The sequence below is a fragment of the Lissotriton helveticus genome, chromosome 6 (assembly GCF_964261635.1).
Source record: "Lissotriton helveticus chromosome 6, aLisHel1.1, whole genome shotgun sequence".
NCBI lineage: Eukaryota > Metazoa > Chordata > Amphibia > Caudata > Salamandridae > Lissotriton > Lissotriton helveticus.
Genome location: NC_136067.1, coordinates 1,551,282,750 through 1,551,308,368, shown reverse-complemented (window position 1 = coordinate 1,551,308,368; position 25,619 = coordinate 1,551,282,750). Strand labels below are relative to the sequence as shown.

The following is a 25,619-nucleotide window of genomic DNA, read 5'->3' as shown; positions in this document are numbered from 1 at the left end:
TGACATGTATGTGTTTAGTTTAACCTCGATCTTTCCAATATCAATTTTTAGTTCCTGTGTGATCCTGGTTGCTGTCTTTATGATCAGAACTAACCAGTCCCTGGTACAGTGCCAAGAAATTAACGACCATTCCTTTTTAAACTGCATGTCCGTCTGAAAAATGAAGGGTTCGTTTTTTACGATCAAGCCTGGTGGTCCCATCTTGTTCCTTAGGTATTGTGTCATTATCAGACCGTGTAGAGCTGCCTTTATCTGGTTACGTCTTAATTTCACCAGTTCGTTCCAGTCATCAATATTCGGGCCGGGTTCAGGGTTACTAAGTCCTTCAAAAGGGTTTACTGCTGCCAGGATTCTGTCAATTTCATCTTCGCCGAAGGTTAAGCCATGTTCGTCCTCCATATTTTGCGACCGCTGTGGTCTACAGGTACCTAGTGTATGTGATTATGTGTTGTGGAGAGAGTTAGGGGTATAACTCCCGCAGCTGTACGCTGCCTAGACTATATCAAAAACACAGGGAGGAGGCAGAGCCAATCGTTGGATTTGTGCTCCAATAGACATTCAAATAAACAAAAGAAATCCAACATGTAATAGGGAGGGTGAGTGATCAATGAATGTTGAAGCACTCAGTGTTTGTGAAAATACCCCTCACACACCAACAGGCCCCTTGGTGTCATGCTTCATCATCGGGGTCTTCGCACCCCTCTATCGGGATGCGGCGTGCTGCGACCAACGACTACGTGGGAGCACTTAAGGTATTGGCTATGTGTGGTGTACAGTGTGTGGGTTATGTTTTTAAGTGAGTAGGGTGTGTGGTGAAAAAAGTTTAAAAGTACCTGGCGCTAGAGTGGAAAAGAAATTTGTTTTTATTCTGTGCTCTGGCTGGTACCGTTAAAAGAAAGTGCAGGGCGAGGTCAAACCTGTTGTATTAATGAACAGGACCTCTGATGTGCTTTTGTGTCGACATGTTTCGGAGACAAGCTCCTTCTTCAGGACAGGGGCACAGACTCCCTTCCCTACTCACGTCTTCTACTACATAAAAATGTGTATTTACATAAAAGTGAAAGTTGAATAGGCTAAGTGTGCCTACAGCGGTCTGCTACAAGCACAATGACCTGTAGAAAGACAAAAAATATATATGTCACCTAATGGTTACCCATGTAGCGGGTAGTTCATACAGGTGCAGTCACCTGGAACCTCACCATTTGCTTTTAATAAGCTTGAAGAGAAAAAAAAGAAGAAAGAACTCACAACACAAACAACATAAAACACATAAGTTACTAGGATTTTACTGTACGTTATATTCATACTTCTGAAGCTTGGTTTGTTGGCTTCATGAGCAATATAGGAACGTCGGGGTGTTGCTTCAATGGCTATCTGTAGTGAAGAATGATGAGGCTTTTACAATCCATTCTGTAACACTTACTTATATAGATGGTTTCAGGTGTTTCTGGCCTATTGGTACTCCATCACTAATATACTCACAAAGTCAGGACGCTTTGATCACCGCCTTACCCCGCACGCTGCTCCGCTGTAGTGGAGTCTGGTAGCGGTCATTGTTATTTATAGCCCATTTCGTTAATTGGGCGGAAGGGAAACCGTCCCATGTATGGGTATTCCGCTCTGTAGCCATACGGGGCGTCTGTATGTTCCAGACGAGGTAACACAGGATTAGCGTCTGCGAGCGCCTGTGGTCGCTTCTGAGCATGCGCGGCCGCCTGCCACTGATCCATGGCGCATGCGTACTGAAAGATGTCTGTTCTTTGCGCATGCGCACCTAACATACGCATCCTACGTTCAGTGGCCACAATGCGCGTGTGAAGTCTACCGACTATCGATCTCATCTCATTCCGAGTGGTGATACCAGTGCAAAGTATAATAGGAAGGAGAGACTTAGCCTCCTGTTTACTGAGAGAATCCTGGCTTCGGACCCAAAAACTTCCTAATTGACAGACTGACATTGTCGTATCTTTACTGTATACAGTGCACGTGCTTTAATTAGAATTATTGTAGCGTTGCTATTGTCTAAGTGTGCACGAACGGTTTAGGAGGGATAAATGAATAAATCCATATAAAAAGAACCATACGTATGATTACAGAATTTCAGATATTTGGAATTCGTGGTCTTTTTTTATATATCTCCTATCGGACACCGTTATTTAGAGTTGACAAATATTGTTTTGTTCAGTCAATGTATTGCGCAATGGTAGTCTCTTATGCTGATAATTGACTCCATGGGACGTCATCATTGAGCCCATTCAGATGGGTGCCCAGACGGAACACCCACCGCTGTTCTTTCTGGAAGAGGCCCACATCAGAGGGTAACTGTTCAATGATGGTCCACTTTAGATCGTTTACGCAATGTTGGGATGGTAAGAAGTGCGTGGCCATTTTCGTAGTACTTTTTTTACAACGCACATTGCTCTTATGTTCGTTCATTCGCGTTTTTATGGCTCGTGACCATGACCACACGAGCCATAAAAACGCGAATGAACGAACATAAGAGCAATGTGCGTTGTAAAAAAAGTACTACGAAAATGGCCACGCACTTCTTACCATCCCAACATTGCGTAAACGATCTAAAGTGGACCATCATTGAACAGTTACCCTCTGATGTGGGCCTCTTCCAGACAGAACAGCGGTGGGTGTTCCGTCTGGGCACCCATCTGAATGGGCTCAATGATGACGTCCCATGGAGTCAATTATCAGCATAAGAGACTACCATTGCGCAATACATTGACTGAACAAAACAATATTTGTCAACTCTAAATAACGGTGTCCGATAGGAGATATATAAAAAAAGACCACGAATTCCAAATATCTGAAATTCTGTAATCATACGTATGGTTCTTTTTATATGGATTTATTCATTTATCCCTCCTAAACCGTTCGTGCACACTTAGACAATAGCAACGCTACAATAATTCTAATTAAAGCACGTGCACTGTATACAGTAAAGATACGACAATGTCAGTCTGTCAATTAGGAAGTTTTTGGGTCCGAAGCCAGGATTCTCTCAGTAAACAGGAGGCTAAGTCTCTCCTTCCTATTATACTTTGCACTGGTATCACCACTCGGAATGAGATGAGATCGATAGTCGGTAGACTTCACACGCGCATTGTGGCCACTGAACGTAGGATGCGTATGTTAGGTGCGCATGCGCAAAGAACAGACATCTTTCAGTACGCATGCGCCATGGATCAGTGGCAGGCGGCCGCGCATGCTCAGAAGCGACCACAGGCGCTCGCAGACGCTAATCCTGTGTTACCTCGTCTGGAACATACAGACGCCCCGTATGGCTACAGAGCGGAATACCCATACATGGGACGGTTTCCCTTCCGCCCAATTAACGAAATGGGCTATAAATAACAATGACCGCTACCAGACTCCACTACAGCGGAGCAGCGTGCGGGGTAAGGCGGTGATCAAAGCGTCCTGACTTTGTGAGTATATTAGTGATGGAGTACCAATAGGCCAGAAACACCTGAAACCATCTATATAAGTAAGTGTTACAGAATGGATTGTAAAAGGCTCATCATTCTTCACTACAGATAGCCATTGAAGCAACACCCCGACGTTCCTATATTGCTCATGAAGCCAACAAACCAAGCTTCAGAAGTATGAATATAACGTACAGTAAAATCCTAGTAACTTATGTGTTTTATGTTGTTTGTGTTGTGAGTTCTTTCTTCTTTTTTTTCTCTTCAAGCTTATTAAAAGCAAATGGTGAGGTTCCAGGTGACTGCACCTGTATGAACTACCCGCTACATGGGTAACCATTAGGTGACATATATATTTTTTGTCTTTCTACAGGTCATTGTGCTTGTAGCAGACCGCTGTAGGCACACTTAGCCTATTAAACTTTCACTTTTATGTAAATACACATTTTTATGTAGTAGAAGACGTGAGTAGGGAAGGGAGTCTGTGCCCCTGTCCTGAAGAAGGAGCTTGTCTCCGAAACATGTCGACACAAAAGCACATCAGAGGTCCTGTTCATGAATACAACAGGTTTGACCTCGCCCTGCACTTTCTTTTAACGGTACCAGCCAGAGCACAGAATAAAAAAAAAATCTTTTCCACTCTAGCGCCAGGTACTTTTTAACTTTTTTCACCACACACCCTACTCACTTAAAAACATAACCCACACACTGTACACCACACATAGCCAATACCTTAAGTGCTCCCACGTAGTCGTTGGTCGCAGCACGCCGCATCCCGATAGAGGGGTGCGAAGACCCCGATGATGAAGCATGACACCAAGGGGCCTGTTGGTGTGTGAGGGGTATTTTCACAAACACTGAGTGCTTCAACATTCATTGATCACTCACCCTCCCTATTACATGTTGGATTTCTTTTGTTTATTTGAGAAATTAAATTGACAATAACAAATCATCTACTATTCTTACACTTCTCCTGATAAAAATGGTACCCCACTTGTGTGGCTGTTCCTACTACCCAGGACAGGAATCCCACATTTTGCCTTGCGAATCAGCCCGCTCTAGTGATACAGGAGCTGCAGTATTTGGGTGTTGGCTCCGACAGCACCCAAGGATGCATACTAAACCAAGACATTCTGAAAACTAGACACCTAGTGGAGTCCAAGGTGGTGTGACTTGTATGGTGGGACTTGTATGGATTATCCAGAATGCTCTGCAAACATTAAATGTTGCTGAGAATAATGCATTTTCCTCAAATTTCTGTTAGAAAGCGTTCTGGGGTCCATAAAATTCCTATCACCCAGTGTTCCCACACTTCTCCTGATGTGAAAGCATCAAAATTGTGTCTTGCAACTTGACACATTCTGGCAATACAGGCAACAGGGATATTTGGGCCCAGGCTCGACTGGCACCAAGGGAAATCTACCAAACCCAGGAATTTCTGAAAAGTAGCCACTAAGAGGAGTCAAGGTTGGCATGACTTTCATGTCTTCAACTACAGTTTTTTCACCCAATGCCCTGCCAACTTCAAATTATGATGGGAATCACGTGTTCCTTATATATTTGTATGAGAAAGTTTCAGAATCTGTGGAGAATCCTTACAATTCCTACCACTCAGCATTTCACTCTTCTTATGATAATGATATTCCACTTCTGTGGCAGGAATTGGTCAAAGCTTGAACGGTCTGAAAACAATGAAGTCTTCAAATGGCTACAGTTTTGGTCTGCTCCAATGATATGTGATAGGTCAGCTTTTCAATCAGAAGAAATGTGGGAATGCAGGGTGGTAAGATTTTGCCCACTAGCTAGAAGAGCCAGATTTTTCTTTTACGTAAATATGGCAAAAATAACTTTTGTGACTGATACTTTGATGTTTGCATGGCATTTTAGGTAAGAAAACATCTTGGTATTATGCTAGCTACAGCACCCAGGATTTCCTTAGGTCTGTCGATTTCAGAAATGCCCGGAGTTGATAGGGTTCGCTGGTTGCTGGCTTGCCAAGAGTCAGAATAGTGCAGCCATTCAACATGGCAACTGAGAGGAAATTGGAATGTACCCCCCTTCCATCCCACATGTCAGAAATATACCCAAAAGAATCCAAATTTTCTCTCACTTGCGCTAGGCCCCAGGTTGGCCTAGGTAAAAAAAAAATCCATTGAGGCTTCATGTGGGGCTTCTGTCCCCACTACTGTGAGAGGAAACTGGGGGAAAATTCTCCATTCTCCCGCTGGGGCAGGGGAAGAAAGACTGCTTGGGCTTTTGAGGTGGGTTATGACCAAACACGGAGTAGATCCTACCCATTCATTTTTATTTTAAAACATTATCACTAGATCTTGTGGGCTTTCAGTTCCCACCCATGAGGGGACACCCGGGGGTAAAAATCCCCCCCCCCCCCAACCTTGGTGGAAAGAAAGGCAGTTGGACTTTTAAGGGGTGGTGTTATGCCTAGGTGGGCCAACTCCACTCCAATAAAATAATTATCTATGGTTTATGGTGGGTTTTCTGCCTTCCTCTCACTAAGGAGGGCAGAGTGAGAATAAACTTCCAATCTGCCCTCTGGGTGTGCAGAAAGACTGCAGGGCTCTTTAGGCATAGAGGTTAGGCCCGATGCCTGGGTAAGCTGACCTACTCCTTTCTTTAAAAAAAAAAAAATAATAATTCCTACTTTCTAGAGGTCATTTTACCCTACAGGCAGGGGCAAATTGGGACACTAAACCCCTAATAGAAAGTCTATTGATATTTTAGGGGGAGGGACTGTAACCCAATACGGGCCAAATTCACTCATTTTGTTTTTAAACATTATTTATTGATCTGGTGAGCTTTCTACACCCCCTAGAGGATATGCTTAGGGGTAGACTCTACAATCTGCCTTCCCGAATGGCAGAAATACTGTTGGGGCCTTGAGGGTTGGGATGAAATCCCGAAGTATGGGTGGGCTAACCCATTTAATATAAATATTGGGGTGGTTAACAGCCCAGTATACCCCTTGGGTGGGAAAAAGTATATTTGGCGCTTTAGGGGTGGGGTCAAATCCCATGCCTGAGTGGGCCACACTACCCCATTCTTTAAAAAAAATTATAATAACAATCTCTAGTTTTAAGTGGGCTTTTTGTAGCCGGGAGGCCATTGGAAGGCAGATTCTGGTGTAAACGGCATACTCTGTCCCCAGGAGAGTAGAACGCCTGAGACCGTGGGTCCTTCAAGGACGAGAGTCACCCCGGAAGCCTGTACAGACTTCCCTGTCCATTCTCTCTTTGCATACGTCACAGAATCAGGTGCCCTGATTGGCACTTAAACTAGCAAAAAATGGGGGAAACTCTCCTCCCTCAGCTTGAAGAGAGATTTCAGAGCCAGGATGTAAAGACTATGTCCTTCGCACATCAGCGGTTGTGCTAAGGACATTTCCAGTATGTTCCTAGCACCCAAGGATTTGAGGTTCCACCACAGCTGCCAAGTTTGTAATAAATGTATTGGAAAATTTAAAGCAGTGAAGTAGTGATACACTATGCACAGTACCAATACAAGATAACCACTTAATGTGTGTAGTCTATCATTGCAGTACAGATCCAAAAGGACTGATAAAATTGTTCAAACAAGGAGTACATCTTGTAAGGCTAAAATATATATACTTTGTGGACAGTTTATTTCAAGATGTCAGCTCGCTCTAGAAGCAGTAGCCAAACTGGTTGTGACGCAAGGCAAGTACGCAGGCCATTTTCACTGTCTGGAGAGCAGCATGAACTTTTAAAGCAAAAGTAACCAAAAAAGCTGACGTAGAAGCAAAGAAATGAAAAAGGGACTCAGAAAAGGAGAAATAGAAAATTTAAGGACTGCGTATCGGACAGTGCAGCATACTCATTTTTAGTCGGATGTGCAAATGTGATCAGGCAAACTGCAGTCTGTTGCAATATAACAGCGTTTTCAAGCCAGACCTAAAAGCGTGTTGATTGGTTCAAAACAATTATTGTATAATTGTTCACTCAATGCAAAAGCTAAAATCTATGCTTGCCTCCTTGCAGAAATTATCGTATTGAAATAACTTGATTCCAGTTTAAGACAGGGTTTCATCCTTCTTGGAGGACATTTGACTGTATTGTTGCCACGTGATTCTGGTTCATAAATATACACGCTAGCCATATGCAAATATTTGCCTTTTACATAGATTTCCCAGCTGCATTTGATGGTGTCTGTAGTAACACAGTATGTAATAAACTATATTTCTGGGGTATCACTTCTGTCTCATTGAGAGCTATGTTGTCTCTTTGTGATAATACCTGGATCTGAAAGCGACAATTAGTTATAGATTCCTTACCTTGTGAACTACCCCCAGGAGTCAGACTGGATTCAGAGAATTTTTCGTCAGCAGTACCCCATTGTGTCGAAATATGGCGTTTGTCGGCTCCGCGTTTGTCGTTGGAGTCGTGGTCGCCGGTATGACATTGCGGCAGCTACTTAGATGCCGTTCTTGCACGCTGACGTCAGTTCTTTATTTTTCAGCGCCAGCCATCGCAAATCCAGAGAGGTACCTCTAGTGACTTTTTGACTTACTTTTTTGTGACTTTTGTCGACGCCGTTTTGAGTCTATCGACTCCTGATGCACGTTAGGTATGCCCGGTTTCAAGACTTGCGGTTCCTGCCGAAAACTGAAGTCGGTGACCGATCCACACCGCATGTGCCTGTGGTGTCTCAAACGCAACCACGATCCCAAGTCGTGTTCCGACTTCCGGACCATGAATCCAAAGTCTTTGTGGGAGCGGTCCCGAAAGCTTCTCGAAGCCCAGCAGTCTGCTCCGTTCAAGGTCCCGATCGCACGGGAGGTTGAGGGAACGGTCACGGAGCCACCACCACCACTCGTCCTCGAAGTCTTTGCACTCCTCAGGTAAGTCAAAGCACAAGACAGCATCGTCGCTCTTTGACTTCTCCACATCCGTCGGCCGACGTGACGAGGGACGCGGGCGGTGCCCCTCGCGCGGCTCCATGTGCGGAGCCCGAAGGGTCGGCTCCGAGGTTCCCCTCCTTTTCCGGGACCTGTATCGACCCCTGCCCAGCTTCGAAGCGTTTACGAAGAGAGGCATGCCATCTTTGGGAAGCCCGACTCTGCTGGCATGCCTTCGGGCCCCACGGACCCAGCTGGGGGCCCTGGGGCTTTGATGCCGGCGGCTCCGGCCCCGGCACCGCAGGGTCCTCTTGGATACAGGCCTGGATCCGGATCGGCGCCGGTCAAACTCATAACACTTCCCCCTGCGCCTATTCAACCGGCACCATGTCCGAAGCTGATGCCAGTTTGTCCCCAGCCGGCGTCGACCACGGCCTCTACCCCGACGTGGACACGGAGCCAGACCGACGTCAATTGACACCGGATCCGGTGCCGACGGGTACTTTTGTACCCCTGTTCTACCATGGTGTTCTTTTCAGGCCAGATTGGCAACCAGAGGAGGGTGAGGAGCCTGGGAGGTGTCTGGAGACCCTTTAACTGACCAGTTGGAGTATGATCCGGACTGGAGAGAGGAGTTGGGGGAAGCCAGTAGTCTGGACACCTCCCCAGATCTTGGCCTGTTGTCTCCTCCTACCATGGCTACGGAGGATGGAGCGTCTTATGCAGTGGTGTTGCGTAGGGCAGCCGAGGCTCTCAATCGAGCTACCTACGGTGGCAGTCAGGACTAACCTCCTGACGGAGGTGCTTCAACCAGAAGCAAGCTCTAAGGAGCCCCTTCTGCTGTTTAATGAAGCCCTAACTGACATCCTTTTGGGCGCCTGGTCCAGGCCCAACACAGGGGCTCCTGTGGATAGAATGATTGGCCGGCTCCGGGTGAACGCACTTTCCTCTCCCAACACCCCACCCCTGAGAGCTTGGTGGTCCAAGCCTCAACGTCCAAAGGCGTATTCCCTACCGCACCACCTGATAGGAATCCAAAACGCTGGACCATCTTGGGAAGATCTTTTCTTCCTCCAGCTAGGGACTTTGGTCAATAAACACTGCATGCCTGTTGGGCTGTTACACCCACTCTGTGTGGGATACGGTAGGCCAGGTGCTGCCACAGTGCCCAGAGGAGGCCCTGGCCTTGCTCTCCCGTGCAGTCGCCAAAGGGAGAGATGCAGCCAAGTTTACCATACGATGTAGAGTGGACACCGCCGACTCGCTAGGCAGGACGATTTCAACGTCGGTAGCCCTTCGACGCTACGCCTGGCTAAGGTCGACTGGTTTTTCCGGGTATGTCCAGGCTACCCTCATGGACATGCCCTTTGATGGCCGTTGCCTGTTTGGCGACAAAGCAGACAGTGCGCTAGAGCGCTTCAAGGACTCTCGGGCTCTACCCAATTCCACGGGCCTCTCCACCACCCTTCCTGCGCAGTCTGCTTTTTGCCTCTTTCGTGGCTACGGAAGGGGTGCCCCACCACATTCCTCCCAGAACCACAGGCCGGTGCAAGCTGTTCAGTTCCTGTGCGGCCGGGGATGTGGGACCCACCTCTGTGGGTCTGGGGGCCAGCAAGCGGGCCAGTCCACCACTGCCCCCTCTGCAGCAGCCTCCAAACCTTCCTAGTCCGACCTTTCAGGGCCGCCAATCGTCGGTGGTGGCAGGATTCGCCATCACCTCCCCGACTGGCGCACCATCACGTCGGACAGGTGGGTTATGCAAATATTCCGAAGGGGCTACTCCCTCCCCTTCAAGACTACCCCCCAACCATGCCACCTCAGTACCATCAAATGTCGGAGGATCATCTAGCCCTTCTCCAACAGGAAGTTACAGCTCTCTTGGCCAAGGGAGCCATCGAGCGAGTTCCTGCCCCAGAAGTAAATCGTGGTTGCTATTCCCACTACTTTCTGGTGCCCAAGAAGGACAAAGGCCTGCATCCTATCTTGGATCTCAGAAACGTCAAAAGAAGTTCAAAATGTTGACGCCAGCTCAGGTCCTGTCTACCCTGGAGACTGGATGGTAGCTTTGGACTTGCTGAACGCTTACTTTCACAACCTCGTCCTACCGGACCACCGACGTTACCTGCGGTTCACGGGGGGGCACAAGCACTTTCAGTTTACCGGGCTCCCCTTTGGCTTTAACAGTGCCCCTCTGGTGTTCACAAAGGTGATGGCGGTGGTCACAGCTCATCTGCGCAGATCAGGGGTTCCAGTGTTCCCCTATCTCGACGACTGGCTGTTAAAGGCGGGCTTGCCCAGGCAGTTGTCTGCCACCTCCAGACTACAGTGGACCTCCTGCACTTGCTGGGGTTCACTATAAACGTGCCAAAGTCACACCTGACTCCCTCTCAGAGGATCCTTTTCATCAGAGCTGTTCTGGACATGACGCAGTTTTAGGTTTACCCTCTCGAGTAGCGAGTCCGGCCTATTCGGGCTATGATTCCGATCTTTCAGCCTCTATCCCGGGTTTCGGTCAGAATGACCCTGAGGCTGCTGGGCCTCAAGGCCTCCTTCATCCTGCTGGTAGATCATGCCAGATGCCATATGCAGGCTCTGCAGTGGGACCTGAAGTTCCAGTGGGCACAACATCAGGGGAATCTGTCTGATTGCTTTCAGATCATAGAGGGCACTGCACTACAATTGCAGTGGTGGCTAACGAACCAGGATTGGGTCAACGACAGAACCCTCTCCCTTCCCCAACTAGAGTACACAGTGGTGACGGACGCATCACTTCTGTGTTGGGGCGGCCACATGGGGGCGGCAGAGATCAGAGACCTCTGGTCTCCGGCGGAGTCCGGGCTCCACGTCAACCTTCCGGAGTGTTGGGCGATCCGTCTTTCACTGAAGGAATTCCTTCCTTCTGTCCCGGGAAGAGTAGTTCAGATGTTCACGGACAACACCACCGCCATGTGGTACTGCAACAAACAAGGAGGGGTGGAGTCGTGGACCCTATGGCAAGCAAGAGGCTCTGCGTCTCTGGACATGGCTGGAACATCAGGGCATATCCCTGGTGGTGCAACAACTGGCGGGTTCTCTGAACGCCAGAGTGGACGAACTCAGCCGCTGGTGCATGATAAATGACGAATGGCGTCTTCACTCGGAGGTGGCGCAAGGTCTCTTTCAGCAGTGGGGAGAGCCTTGGTTGGATCTATTCACCACCGATGAGAATGCGCAATGTCAGCAATTCTGCGCGTTGGAATTTCCAAGGCGGCACTCGATAGGGGACGTTTTTCGTCACAAGTGGAGTTGCGGTCTTCTATACGCCTTTGCGACTATATTACTTCTGCCCAGAGTGCTGAAGAACATCAAGCGCGACCGGGCACAAGTCATCCTTGTGGCACCGGATTTGGCACGAAGACTCTGGTATCCCGAGATGTTACACATTGCTATTGATCCTCTGATCCGTCTGCCTCTTCGGGAGGATCTTTTGTCGCAGCAGTGGGGGATGGTCCTCCACCTAAACCTGTCCAGTCTCCACCTCCTTGCGTGGAGATTGAGCGGTGACAGTTGACTGCCCTTGACGTTCCTCCCGAAGTCTGTGATGTTATTTTGGCAGCCAGGCGTCCCTCCACTAAGTCGGTGTACGCCTACAGATGGAACAAATTTGTGGCAAGATGCACAGCAAAGGCTGTGGATCCCCTTTCTGACCCTCTTTCTGAGGTTCTCTTGTTCCTCCTGTCTTTGGCCCATCAGGACAGAACATCCTAGTGTACCAACATGTTCCTATTTGAGCAAGAAGACCCTACTTGTTCATTTCTAAAGGAGGGCCATAAAGCCAAAGACTTAAGTAGACTCCTATGCCCACACAACTTGCTAACCAGGTGTCCATCGTTTTTAGCTCCTTGAGCCCACACCTAAATCTGCCTTGGCTCACTCTCCTTGGAGTATAACATGGAAGATGTTTTTGTTGTGTCCCTTTAGCTGTGTCTTGTATTTCTTTGCCATCTTCGTGTTTACCACTCTGCTTTCATTTTTATCATGTGCCCCCCCCCCTTCCCTATGCTGGCTCATCACCTGGAGAGTTATGGTAGAATAAACATACTAGCTATGCTATACATTAAGACAGTACAGTTTGACTAATGTTGTTTTGCAACTTTTGCTACAGATTAGATTTTACATACCAGTGAATGTTGTTTATGTGGCTGATATATTTCACTGCAACTGATAGTAAATACAAAATTAAACTTGGAGCAAATCAACATTCACCAACTGGTTTCTGGCTTTATCCATACATATGAACAAACCCTGGACGCAATACATGACTTCCTTAGATCGATGACTGGAAACTTCCCCCTCACATGAGGTAACTACCAGGCCATCAGCTTCCATGTCAACCTTCCAACCAAACTAGCAACACCAACCATCTCCAACATTGAGATCATAGAATTTGGAAGAAAGTCATCCTTAACTCACACAACTACGACTCACGGATTCCTTGCTATTCAGTTCTGTCATGCCATGCCTGCATTTCAACCACTAGCTAATTTCTTCGCTTGGCACTTAGATTCTTGTCAAGATGTCCACTATTCCAGGAAACTGATTCAAGACTTGCTGATTCTTTACAGATCTGGAAGCATTAAAATCTGAAAAGAGAGATTCTGAAAGACTTTGGAAGAAGTACTACTAAAATGGCAAGATTTGCTTCCAGTACCACTGCAGACTTTGCAAAGTCTTCATTTGGAAAGCAAAGAGGTTGTACTACATGACATACTGGTTACTCGACTAATCTGCACACATTCAAGGATGACCTCCTTTCCAGTACTGCACTATTCCTAGTTAGAGCCATCATTAAACACTCTGTCCTTAATGTCCTCTTTCACAGAAACTTCAAGATCTTCCATATCAAAAACTGTCCACACGACACAATGCCATGCCTGTGTAAATGCTGCAACAACAAACACATCTCCTAAAAACAAAGAAGCAAGGCACCGAACCATAGATGGCAGCATCTGTCCCGTGTTGCAATGGAAATTCAATTCCTTCTCTGCGTGCACACACTATGAGCACCTGCTGCCAAGATGCAACCTTTTGGTCAGACACATTGTAACACAAATAGAGGTGCACCAAAATTAATATTTCCATATGAAAAAAGTCCCATTCAAATTCCAGAATATTTTCAATTCTTCACTTTATTTTCTTTCTTAAAAGTGTTGAATGTTGCAGTGAAGACAGTCAATGCAGGTTATCCATAAAAATGGACTTCTTCAGCACTGTAAAGCAATGAATACAAACAATATTTAAATACATGTAAATGTACTAACACAATATAGAAAAACTTGGAATAAGCACATGTATAGTATATAATTACACCAGACAAACAATACAAGTAACATATTCCCCAAGGACAGAGACATCCCTACCAGCTGTGATTTGTAAATTAAAAAGTCACAAACATTAAAATCAACATAGTTTCTAAAACGTTCATGTGCAAAAGATTCAGATTTTCTTACAAGAGAATTAACACAAGGCCAGTATGCAACAGGAACAGGATGCAATATTTCTCCCTCCCCCACCTTTATTGTAGACCGTTATAACGATGTAATAATTTTGAGTAGAAATGTATTATGTTCAATTAATTATGACATGTTGGGGTTCAATATGTTTAGGTATTAGGGTTCTGAAAGTCTCCTGGCGTTTAAGCAACCATTGGCCATGGGCTAATATTCTATTAAGAAAAGCTGCATCTTTTGTACATTAACTTTTTAGAAAGTATGTTTATTTAATAAATGTGACTTTTTGGTAGGGATGTCTGTCCTTGGGGAATGTGTTATTTGTATTGTTGTCTGGTTAATTATATATTATACATGTGCTAATTGTATATTTTTATATATTGTGTTAGTAAATTTAGATTTATTTATCTATTGTTTGTATTTATTGCATTACAGCCCTAAAGAAGTCAATTTTTATTGACGAAACGCGTTGGCTATCTTCGCTGTAACATTTGACGCTTTTAAGAAAGAAAATAAAGTGAAGAATTGAAAATATTCTGGAATTAGAATGGGACTTTTTTCATATAAACATACATATTGTGGTGCACCTATATTTGTGTTACTATATGTCTTTGAACAAACTGATCCCAGTGTACTCCTCTTAGGCAACTGATTCAAACATTTGCCTTTCACTCAGTTCCTGCCTTTCCCTTCTTTAAAAGAAACAACGTATTATCAACCACGAATCTTCTTAAATAGTCCTAAGGGATGTCCTTGGTGACTGAGAATAAATCATTCCCACCCTACACTTAAACCTCGCCACCTTTGATAAAGGACGCTATCCTACTTTACTACCGCGCATACGGAATTGTCATAGATTGTATCTCCTCATATCTCTCCAGGAGAACTCACATAATCTCCCTTCCTCAATGTATGTTCTCGTTTTCCTCTCTGACACATGCATTATTTGAGACTCCATCTTAGGAACACTTCTAGTCAGTGCTTGCCTCTGTCCCCTACAGACATCAGCCCTTGAACCTCACCGCAGCAACGATGCTGCTGGCACACGCGAAACGTTATACTAGAACGTTTATTGGGCTTGGATTCCTCTTCTTATACTTCTTCCACGCAGTGTGGACCACTTGGTGTTGTGCAACCACTAAACGTTGAAACTGTAAAAAAACAGAAATCTTCACAAACAGAAACTGGTACCCACATAACTGCCCCTCTACCTCCCTCCCACATAGACCCGTTATCCTAAGCTGACATGGAGCACTTTGCCCATGGAGACCATGTGGGATGCTTGTAATGATAAATGCATTACCATCCACCTTACATATTTTGCGTCACTGGCATGCTTTAGCGCAGCATTAAGTCTGCAGCGACTGAATAAGTGCATTACCTGGGACTCGTAAATGGCACTCAGCGCTTCCCACAAAGATCACGCTATAAAAATACTCTTTCCCAACAATGCATAGCAAACTCAGTTGCAAGGTCTGGACATCGGGGCCCCGCCAGAGTGTATGAAGCATGAAAACGCTTCATTGCACATAGTCATAAGGGAAAGCTTTTGACCATTGTGTTATTTTAGAGAGTTAATGTGTATGAATATTCTTAGAACTGTAGGACACCAGCGGGGATAGCTTGAGTTTGGTTTTGACCCAACACAGGTCCCGTTGCTGATAAAATCCGATCTAACACTTTGGATTCTGAGATTCTCAGTCTGTGAGGTGGTTAACATGGATTTTTTTCCTCCATTGCAGAGTTGCACGGTCCTATCAAAAGTTCATTCGTATGTCTGTAAACAACTTGGAAAAATATTGATTTACTGTGCTAAGTTTGTCTTTTGAAAAAGAATAATGGTGTAAATGACTTTTGTTTTACCAGGTCAGTTTTTGATGCAGTGCCTGACCTGCACTTCATTTTTCTCGGAGCTCCAGCAGATGCGAAATTAGGTAAGAATTATTGAATAAGCATCGCCGTCGTTAACGGAGAAACCCTACTGTTTTTTTTCTCTCTAACATTATGGCTGTTAAGTTACACCCTAAGGGGTTTGAAATTGTGTTTTCACGGCATTGTCACTTTGAAAAGAACAAGGCTGCCCCTCTAGAGTGAGCCGTCACATGGACGGCGGTCTTGTTTTCCTTGCAGGTGGCCGTGTTGCCTTGAGCAGGCACAACGGCCTTTAAGCACTGAGGTTTGCAGGGGGCAGTCTTTGTCAGTTTATCAGCAGCATTCATGGGATCTGGGAAATTAGACAGCAAATTTAACCAGCGATAATCTCTGAGAATTCTCTGCTCTTGCAGTCTTTTTTACCATGGTGAACACTGACATTTCTCTGTCTAAATTGATGCTGTTTACTTCTGGCCATACTCACTAAACTATAATGAATTCATAGGTGTGCGTATATGTCTGTAACCAAGGTGCTGCCGTGGGAGACTGACTTCTAAGTCTCCCTTCGGAAATGCTAAGCAGCAGAAGCCAAGAGTTGGCTAAGTGGAAAGAAATCTTCAAATGTGCCTTTTTAGACCTGCCATAACCCAAGTTATTTAGAGCCAGATGAACGACCAATCCATTTTGCGAGTCGCAAATTGCGTTGTTTTGCAACTCGCAAAATGGAATGTACAACAGTGTCTCAAACACGGTTTGCGATTCCAAATGGGTCGCAAACGCCCAGCCTCGTTAATATTCATGAGGCAGGTCGCAATTTGCGACCCCATTGGGAATGGCTAGCACTCACAGGGATGGTGGCCCGCTGGGGTTAACAAAGAAAAACCAAAGGTGATGATGGACGGAGCGTTGACAATACAAACACTCACCCCCAGTCAACTGATCTGGGTTTAATCCATCACCGTTCTTTAGCTCACTCCGCCACCCCAGTTCAGACATGGCCATATGCAAATCAGTCTGACCCTGTGCCTCATGGAAACAGTCCAGCCCGAACTGCCAAGCCATGTCTTCCCTGGACCGGAATCAAGCTTCCCAGGACTGGTTTCTGGCATTACAGCCGTCTTCAGCCGGGCTTGCTTGACTCCAGTGGCAAAGTGAGCAAGGGACTCACGTCTAAGCATACCCTGCCAACTTAGGGCGAACAAAGAAAAACCAAAGGTGATGATGGTCGGAGCGTTGACAATACAAACACTCACCCCCAGTCAACTGATCTGGGTTTAATCCATCGCCGTTCTTTAGCTCACTCCGCCACCCCAGTTCAGACATGGCCATATGCAAATCAGTCTGACCCTGTGCCTCATGGGAACAGTCCAGCCCGAACTGCCAAGCCATGTCTTCCCTGGACCGGAATCAAACTTCCCAGGACCGGTTTCTGGCATTACAGCCGTCTTCAGCCGGGCTTGCTTGACTCCAGTGGCAAAGTGAGCAAGGGACTCACGTCTGAGAATACCCTTCCAACTTAGGGCGAACAAAGATAAACCGAAACGTGATGATGGACGGAGCGTTGACAATACAAACACTCACCCCCAGTCAACTGATCTGGGTTTAATCCATCACCGTTCTTTAGCTCACTCCGCCACCCCAGTTCAGACATGGCCATATGCAAATCAGTCTGACCCTGTGCCTCATGGGAACAGTCCAGCCCGAACTGCCAAGCCATGTCTTCCCTGTACCGGAATCAAGCTTCCCAGGACCAGTTTCTGGCATTACAGCCGTCTTCAGCCGGGCTTGCTTGACTCCAGTGGCAAAGTGAGCAAGGGACTCACGTCTGAGCCTACCCTGCCAACTTAGGGCGAACAAAGAAAAACCAAAGGTGATGATGGACGGAGCGTTGACAATACAAACACTCACCCCCAGTCAACTGATCTGGGTTTAATCCATCACCGTTCTTTTGCTCACTCCGCCACCCCAGTTCAGACATGGCCATATGCAAATCAGTCTGACCCTGTGCCTCATGGGAACAGTCCAGCCCGAACTGCCAAGCCATGTCTTCCCTGGACCGGAATCAAGCTTCCCAGGACCGGTTTCTGGCATTACAGCAGTCTTCAGCCGGGCTTGCTTGACTCCAATGGCAAAGTGAGCAAGGGACTCACGTCTGAGCATACCCTGCCAACTTAGGGCGAACAAAGAAAAACCAAAGGTGATGGACGGAGCGTTGACAATACAAACACTCACCCCCAGTCAACTGATCTGCAGACCGCCATGTCTGTGATGCTTTTTAAATAAAGCAGTTTTTTTTTAAATGCAGCTTGTTTTCCTTAAAGGAAAACGGGATGCATTTAAAAAAGAAAAATGAAACGTTTCTGTTTCGTTTAAGAGTAGGCAGTGGTCTGTGGGACCACTGCATGATCTTAAAAAATATTTTCGCTGCCAGTCACAAAATTTGTGAGTGGCTTACCACCTTTATGAAATAGGTGGTAAACGGCGAGTGTTTTGCGATCGTACATAGAAGTGCGACTCGCTATTAAGAAGGGACGCCCTTCCTTGGCATGCCCCTTCCTAATAGGTAGTCGCAAACCCTATTTTTGGAGTCGGTAATAGGTTACCGACTCGCAAAATGGGGTTTGTACATTGCACAACCTATTTTGCAGTCGTAAACGTCCGATTTCCCGTTTGCGACCACAAAAAAAGGTCGTACATCTGGCCGTTAGGTTCTAAGAATTATGTAATAAATACATATTGTGGGGTTTAATCCCTTCTGCGCCGATGACGAGCTCAGCTCGTCATGAGGTTTACCTGTCGTGCGCTCATGACGAGCTGAGCTCCTCATGAACCGCGGGGTATAAAAAACTTCAGCGCGCAGCGGGAAAACCCACCGCGCGCATGTGGTTAAGTAGGCCTCCTTCAGTCACTGGCCCCTTTGGTAGGATCCTTCAACTCTTGCCTTGAGAGATTGTGAACCAAATCTTGGATCAGCCTGCAGAAGTCTTTTATTCTCACATCTTTGTATTGGCACTTGGTTATATTATTTTACCTCTATTGGGATGCATTAAGAACTATCTGCACTATCTATTTGAAAAGTTTGGTTAATCGTCACACTTTTTGTCATATTTAGTTACGTCACACAAACACTTTATTCATAAAGCAATATTTTTTCTGTTATTCAAATTACTCTAGCATCCAGTTTTCAAGATAGTTTTGTCAGCACTCGAGTGTGAGCCTGATGTTAAGATGGCTGCTCCCCTCTTATGCTACTTTTTTACATTGGGCCACCCTGACCTCAAGATGGCTGAAGTATTGCAAGATCATCAACAAAAGCTGCAATATTTCCAGATTTTCAGCATTCATTGTAGGGCCATGCCTCTGATTGCATACCTGGGAGGGGGAGGGAGGCATGCCTCTGATTGCATACCTGGGGCCACTGGAACAATATTGCTCTTTAGTATGCTTAGCAACAGAATAGAGAGATATCATTTAGTAAGAATGCTCTTATTCATTCTGCCATTAGACCGATATCTAGCAGATCTACACATGCCAGGGAGATCTGGCTGTCCTCTTGCTACCAAGTATTGGCTACGCCAATAGGTTTGCCTTCTCAATTAAAAAGCAAATCAATCTTATTGCATTGCCAGTGCCTGTTTATATAGTTGCTCTCCTTGTTTTGGCATATAAGTGTTGGACTTGGCCCTTCTGGCAGGTTCACCCCTAAACTTTTTGCTTTTAATGGTGGCCTGGTGATGGTGATTTTTGGGTTCTGCGCACTTTCACTGTTTCCCAGTGGAAAGTGCGTGCGCTCTCTGAGTGCGTGTGTGAGAATTGGCTGCCCTCCCATAGGAATGCATGGGGAATGTCTGTGTCCTTGGTAGTTCCTGATGTGTGGGGAGTGCAGGCTCGAGTCTGGTATGTGTGGACTCGTGTGATTGAATGCTGCGAAATGATGTATGCGGCGTGTATGTGTCTAGTGTGGAAGTGCCACTTCTAGACATGGCTGCGAGTGTGCTGTAGAGGTGCTGGCATGTGATTGGCTGGAGCTGGCTGGGATGCCAGGCTTCATGAGTCATGATGGGTCTGCCCGGTGGTGAGTGTGGAGATTAGCATGCTGATGGCTGGGGAGGAGTGCACCTGGGTCCTGAATAGGGCTGGGCTTTCCCCCCACAATGCTGGCTCCGCCCCCTGTGGTGCGTCTAATGACCCTAGCCTCCCTAGTGAATAGAAAGGGTGGTTGAGCACATCAAGGGTGCTCCAAAACCAGCTGTGACTGGTTTCTCCCCCACCCTGCACCTACAGACAAAGGGATTTCATGTATAAGAAGGGGCTGTGTCCCCTTACATTTTGTTCTCTTTTGGATCCTGTCTGAGGGGGGGCTGTTGCTTTTGCTGGGCGCCAGGAGGACCGCCACTTGGATTGCCTCCCTGCCTGGAGGCCTAGTGAGCTGGCTCTGGGCCCAGCCTTGCCCCCCTGCCTACCTAAGAACTTTGCTGGAGTTTTATTGATGCCTTTGCGCCTGGGCGCGCTTTATTTGGTCCTTTAGCGCTGGGGAGCGCTGTGATCTCCTACCTGGCGCTGAGAGCGCTCTATTTCACTTATAGCACTAGGAGCGCTTTATGTTGGCCCCAGCGCTCAATAGCGCTTCACTTTGCCTTCAAGCGCCTCGGAGCGCTGAAATTGCCTTAGCGCTCAGAGCGCTTTATTTTTGCTCTAGCGGCTGCCCACGCCGCATTTGCCCCGATTTGCTTCACCTACGGGTGCTCACCCCGTTTTAAACCTTCACAGACCGGGTGCCACCCCGGATTGCTGCAGAAACCCACTGTTCCCCCTCCGGGCCGCCGCGCTGCCTGCGACGACCCGGAAGTGGCCACCAGCGCCCCGGAAGTAGAGGCATCCAACAGGAAGCGGCGGGAGCCCACCCCGCGCTCCTGCGCATCAGCTGGAAGTTGCCGGTGAGCCCCGCATCCTGAACGAGGAGCTGCCGCCTGGAGGAGCAGGCGGGGCTCCGGTGGAAAGCAGAGTCCGTGCCGAAGAAACCCGGGGAGCCGCCGCCAGGAGAAGAAGCAGCCCGACGGAGACGCCGCCCCCTATCACCGGTGAGTGCGGGCGTCTCATCAGGGCTCACAGTGTAGAGCGGCCCCGGAAGGAGCGGGCCGTTCCCCTCCTCGCCAGTCTATTTCAAGCCACGAGGGCTTCAGGGGCATTCCCGGTGGTTGGAGCCCACGAGGCTCTGGGGGCATATTGTGTGAGAGTCCCCCGAGCGGGACTCCAACATCCAAGGCACCACAATTATTTAGAGGCCCACGAGGGCCCCCGGGGTCAGATGCTGTTTCCGAGTCCACCGAGGGGACTCCTACGAATTCCAGGAGCATTGCTTTGTTTAGAGCCCTGAGGCTCCAGGGCCCCACAGTGGTATTGAAGCCCACGAGATGCTCGTGGAGGCATTCCCTAAAGTTGCGAGCCCAGAGAGGCTCGTGGGGGCATTTTCTTTGTTCTTAGAGCCACGAGAGGCTCTCCAGTTGTTCACGGGTCCCCCGTGCGGGACCCCAACGCTCCCTCTACACTGGGCACGATCCTTGAAGAGCCCCAGAGAGGTTCAAAGGGCATAGTTGTTTTACGAGCCCTGAGAGGCTCTGGAGTGCCATTCTGTTGCTTTAGAGTCCAGCGAGGCTCCTAAGGGCCCAGTCATTTGTTCAGGGCCACAAGGCTCCAGCGTTGGCCCCATTGTCTACACAGCTGCCCAGCACTTCGTGGGCAGCTGCTCCGTTTAGGCCCCTGACATTGGGACACAGGGCGTCCTAGCCCCCACAAGGCCAGTTGGCCTATGGACAGTCACAGGTGGTGACTTATGTGGGTTTGGCGCAATTGTGTTTTCCTGCACCTCTGAATGTGTTTTTATGCATCATGTGCCTTGTTCTTACACCTCTGAATGTGTTGGTTATACATCATGTGTTTTCCTTCCTTACACCTCTGAATGTTGTGAAGCATCATGTGTAATATGTTCTTGCTTATACCCCTACAGGTATTGTGATACTTAGGTGGTTGTTTTTCTCCTAGTGCAGGTGTGCTAGTGAGGTCCTGGTTCCCTGCGCAATATTCTCCTAAGGTGGTTAGGGTTGCGTAGGTGGTACTTACCTCATTACCAGTAGTTACTGGTTGTGTGCTCTATTTTCTAATTTGTGCTACAGTGATTTTATATCCCATGTTCTAAGTGCTAGTTCTAAAAGTGCTGATTCCTGACAGTGGTCCATGTGGCCCTGTCTTGTACATATCCCCTGTAAATTCTGCCCGTGCCCGTTGGCAAATTGTAAAGTGTGTGTTTTCATCTAAGGTGTTTTGGTGTAATACAAAGGCTATTTTTATACATAACCTTGTGTGGAGTTTCCTTTGTGGTGGGCCTTGGGTGTTGTTGCTGGGGGTGCGTGCGCAAACACTTAACTCACATTGCCTCGACGTTTAGCCTTACTGCTCGTGCTACGTTACCAAGGGGGTGAGCAGGGGTTATCTTGCCGTGTAACTCCCTTGCCCTGACGTGGAAGTGGTGGTCTCTGACTGACTTTGGCGCAAGCCCTGGCCAGCCAGGGATCCCATTTCTAACAATAAGGAAGTGCGGTACAGGCAGGTAAATGGATTTGCTCTAGATCAAATAAGGTGGTCTGGTGGGGAAGCCAGAACTGAAAGAGAGGTGAAAACTTACTGCACGATATTCCTGTGAAAAAGGCATATCCATAACATTTTCTGGAACTTAGGGGGTGATTATGATGGCGGTGAACCCGCCACCAGCAGACTGCCGGCGGCGGGTTCAGCGCCATCGTGCAGCCAATTACTGCCCGCCAGATCAGGATGGTGGGCGGTATGCCTGGCAGGCGGAAAGCCCGTCCGCTACGGGCCCGACAGTGACAATCATTACAATTTCCTGTCGGACCCACCCCTCATCCACAAAATGCCACCAGATTTGGATGCCGCCTCTCCGCCAGCCTGTCTATGTGGTTCAACTGCCATTGAAAGGCTGGCGGGGATGTACTTTGGGGGCCCATTGCGGGCCCCCCTTGTGCAGGGGCATGTTCATTTTGCACTGCGTGGTGCCTGCCACGTAGTGCAGGGACGTGCACAACATGCATTTTTACGATTGCGGTGGGTGCTGCAGCCAGCAGCACCGGCCGCAATGGTAAACATGCACAATGCGACCGCCACAGTGGCAGTCACATTGTAATGTCATGTGCAGGAATGCCACCATATAGGCGAGCGGTCCCAATCCCCGGGACGATGGCGGACAGACTTAAGTCCGTCTGCCACGTAATCAACCCCTTAGTTACCATATCCTGATGTAAGTTAGTCCCCGGCTGTTTCAGTGATAAGAGCTTCATCCTATGTAGTATGTTCCTTTAGTTTCACTCCTGCTAGAAAAGTCAGGGACTAAAACTGAAGATGACCTCAAAGGAAACAAATCTTGAGTTACTATACCTTACACTATTTAGGATCTGAGTAGCAGAAAGACCTCAAACAATAGTGCTTCAGATAAGCAGGAATGATAACTCCTCTCGATACAAAGTTTCCATTGTTTTTACGATTACATGTGACAAGCAACTTCATCCATAGTATAAAGCGTGTTCAGTGAATTATTAATATTTCATTAGAGAACAGCAAGAGATATGGCAAAATGAAAACTCACTCCCTTGCTCCCTACCAGCCCCTCCCTCAGGAGTACCTCTTTTTTTTATTGTTTGAAAGGATGACTCAGAAGCTCATCTATCCCTTCCACCCACGTAATATTCCTTCAGATCAGTGTACAGCACTTTCCAGTGTTTCAACAATTGACACCTTCGGACTGCTAAAATCTGTAGGACCCTCAATAACCTAAGTCAGTGATTTGGCATCTTCTGCAAAAAAAAGTCCACCAATACAGATTTTTTTTTAGAAAGGTTCCAGCCTGTTAGAGCAATATATTGTGTGAGATTTTCTCTATTTCTAGCATCAGAGTCTGCTTGACCTCATCTTCTTAGCAATAACAGTTTGTGTCCATCAACAACACAGACTTGAGTCAGTTCATCAACACCCACTTGGACTCTGACATCCACCCTAAAAATATTCTTGTTGCTTGGGATAGTGCCCTAATCCCCTTGATATGGAAAATGCCCTTTAAGATCAACCTCTAGAAGCTGTTGATTTCTGATAGATACATCTGCCGTGTGGATTCCTCACCTTGTGAATATCCCCCTGCGTCAGCAACATTCGGAAATTCTTTCGTAGCTTCGCGCCGACGTGGACTTGGACGTCATAGAGGCACGGCATCGCTCGCGACTCCGCTGACGTCACCGACGCCTATAATAGGCCCACGAGGGCGTGATGACATCGGTTCCCTTTTTTCCGCGTCGTCGACGCTAACGGTTTTCTAGGGATAGCCCGTAGCTTTGACTGTAACTTTGTTACTTTGCATTGTTAGTGTTCCTTTATCTCCTCTTTCAAGATGTCTTCGAAGAAGACGGGTTTCAAAGCCTGTGGAGAATGCGGCAAGACTATGTTCATTACGGATCCACATGAATGCTGTTTGTGGTGTCTTAGTTCCGACCACGACGTCGAAGACTGCCGTTCCTGCAAGAAGATGACTCCTAAGGCCCTCCGGGAAAGAGAAGCTAAGCTTATTGTTGCAAAGCTTAAAGGGAGTAAGGACAAAAAGAAATCGAGATCGCGGACTCGACGCTCGAGGTCAAGATCTCGCTCGAAGTCGCGTTCAGATTCGTCCTCAGCCCATGCTTCGAGGTCTTCCAAAAAGAAGCATAGAAAAAGATCTCTTGAATCCCGACATCGTTCAAAGAAGGATTCGGGTGCTAAACCGAAGTCGCAGGTGAAGCTGGTAGAAAAAGAAGTAGTGTCTTCAGCTTCGGAAGAACATGACGCCGGAGGTGCGACTTCGCATGCGGATTCGCCTGGTTCGCCGAAGCAGACAGCGAATCCATCTCCGAATCCATCCCATTCTCCGGATCGGGAGGATGAAGGTGAGGTGGAGATAGTTGGAGAGGGAGAGGCTCCGTTGCCCGAAGGTCTGTCGACTCCGGTGTACCAGCCTGAAGAGGAGGTCGACGTCTTATCTACTCCGCGCCCTCAAGAACCACCTGGGGGTTCGTACCCAGCCTTCCCGGCTCCAGGTCAAGATCCAACGCATTTTCTAAATGCGATGTATGGTATCTACTCCAGGGCTATGTACCCCTCTGGGACGCCTGTTGGTCCGACGGGTCCGATGGCATTTGGTCTGGGTATCCCCCAATCCTATGCCCCTGCACCCTTTATGCCGGCTCCGACGCCGCATTGGCATCTTCCGGCACCGGCGAGGCCTTCGACTCCGAAGCCATCGACGCCAAAGTCGACTACACCAAATCCTTCGACGCCGGTTCCATCATCTCTGATGCCAAATCCCGAACGATGTCGTGGAAGTCTTCCTCATACGGCGTCGGGCTCGACGCCGGCTCCGGCTTCGACGGAGTCGACAGTGGATCCGACGGCTTCGAAAGTGAAGCACAGGTCAAGGCGTGAAGCCCAGAGACTGATGGAGGAAGAGAGCTATCGTGAGGAGTATTTGGAGGAGGGTGAACTACAGGATCCTGAGGACCCCTATGAGGATCTTTTGGTGGCCAGTGGTCTTGAACTGTCCCCTGAGTGGAATTTGGTTTCGGTGACAGATGAACCCTCAAAAGATGTGGCTCCTTACCACGTTGTAATTAAAAAAGCAGCAAATTTGTTGAACATCGCTTTACCTACTGCTGAGTTCAAATCAAATCTACTCACAGAGGTTCTTCACTCTCCCTCTTCGGTGACTGAACCATTGCTGCCCTTTAATGATGCTCTTAGAGATCCTATTTTAGAGGTCTGGAAGAAACCGTTGTCAACTCCAGCTGTGTCTAGAGCTGTTGCCAGAAGGTACAGGACTGCTCCAGATGATCCAGAATTTTTATCCACTCACCCTCT

The 25,619-nt window shown here is 47.6% G+C and overlaps 1 protein-coding gene across 5 annotated transcripts in view; it reads left to right on the top strand.

The window, feature by feature from the left end:
* CFAP61 (cilia and flagella associated protein 61) overlaps window positions 1-25,619 on the top strand; it is a 2,132,686-nt gene that overhangs the window by 108,155 nt on the left and 1,998,912 nt on the right. For all 5 annotated transcript variants that reach the window (XM_078649333.1, XM_078649336.1, XM_078649335.1 and 2 more), the window contains exon 5: window positions 15,666-15,733. In XM_078649333.1, coding sequence (XP_078505459.1) covers window positions 15,666-15,733 — 68 coding nt within the window. The remainder of the gene's footprint in view (window positions 1-15,665; window positions 15,734-25,619) is intronic.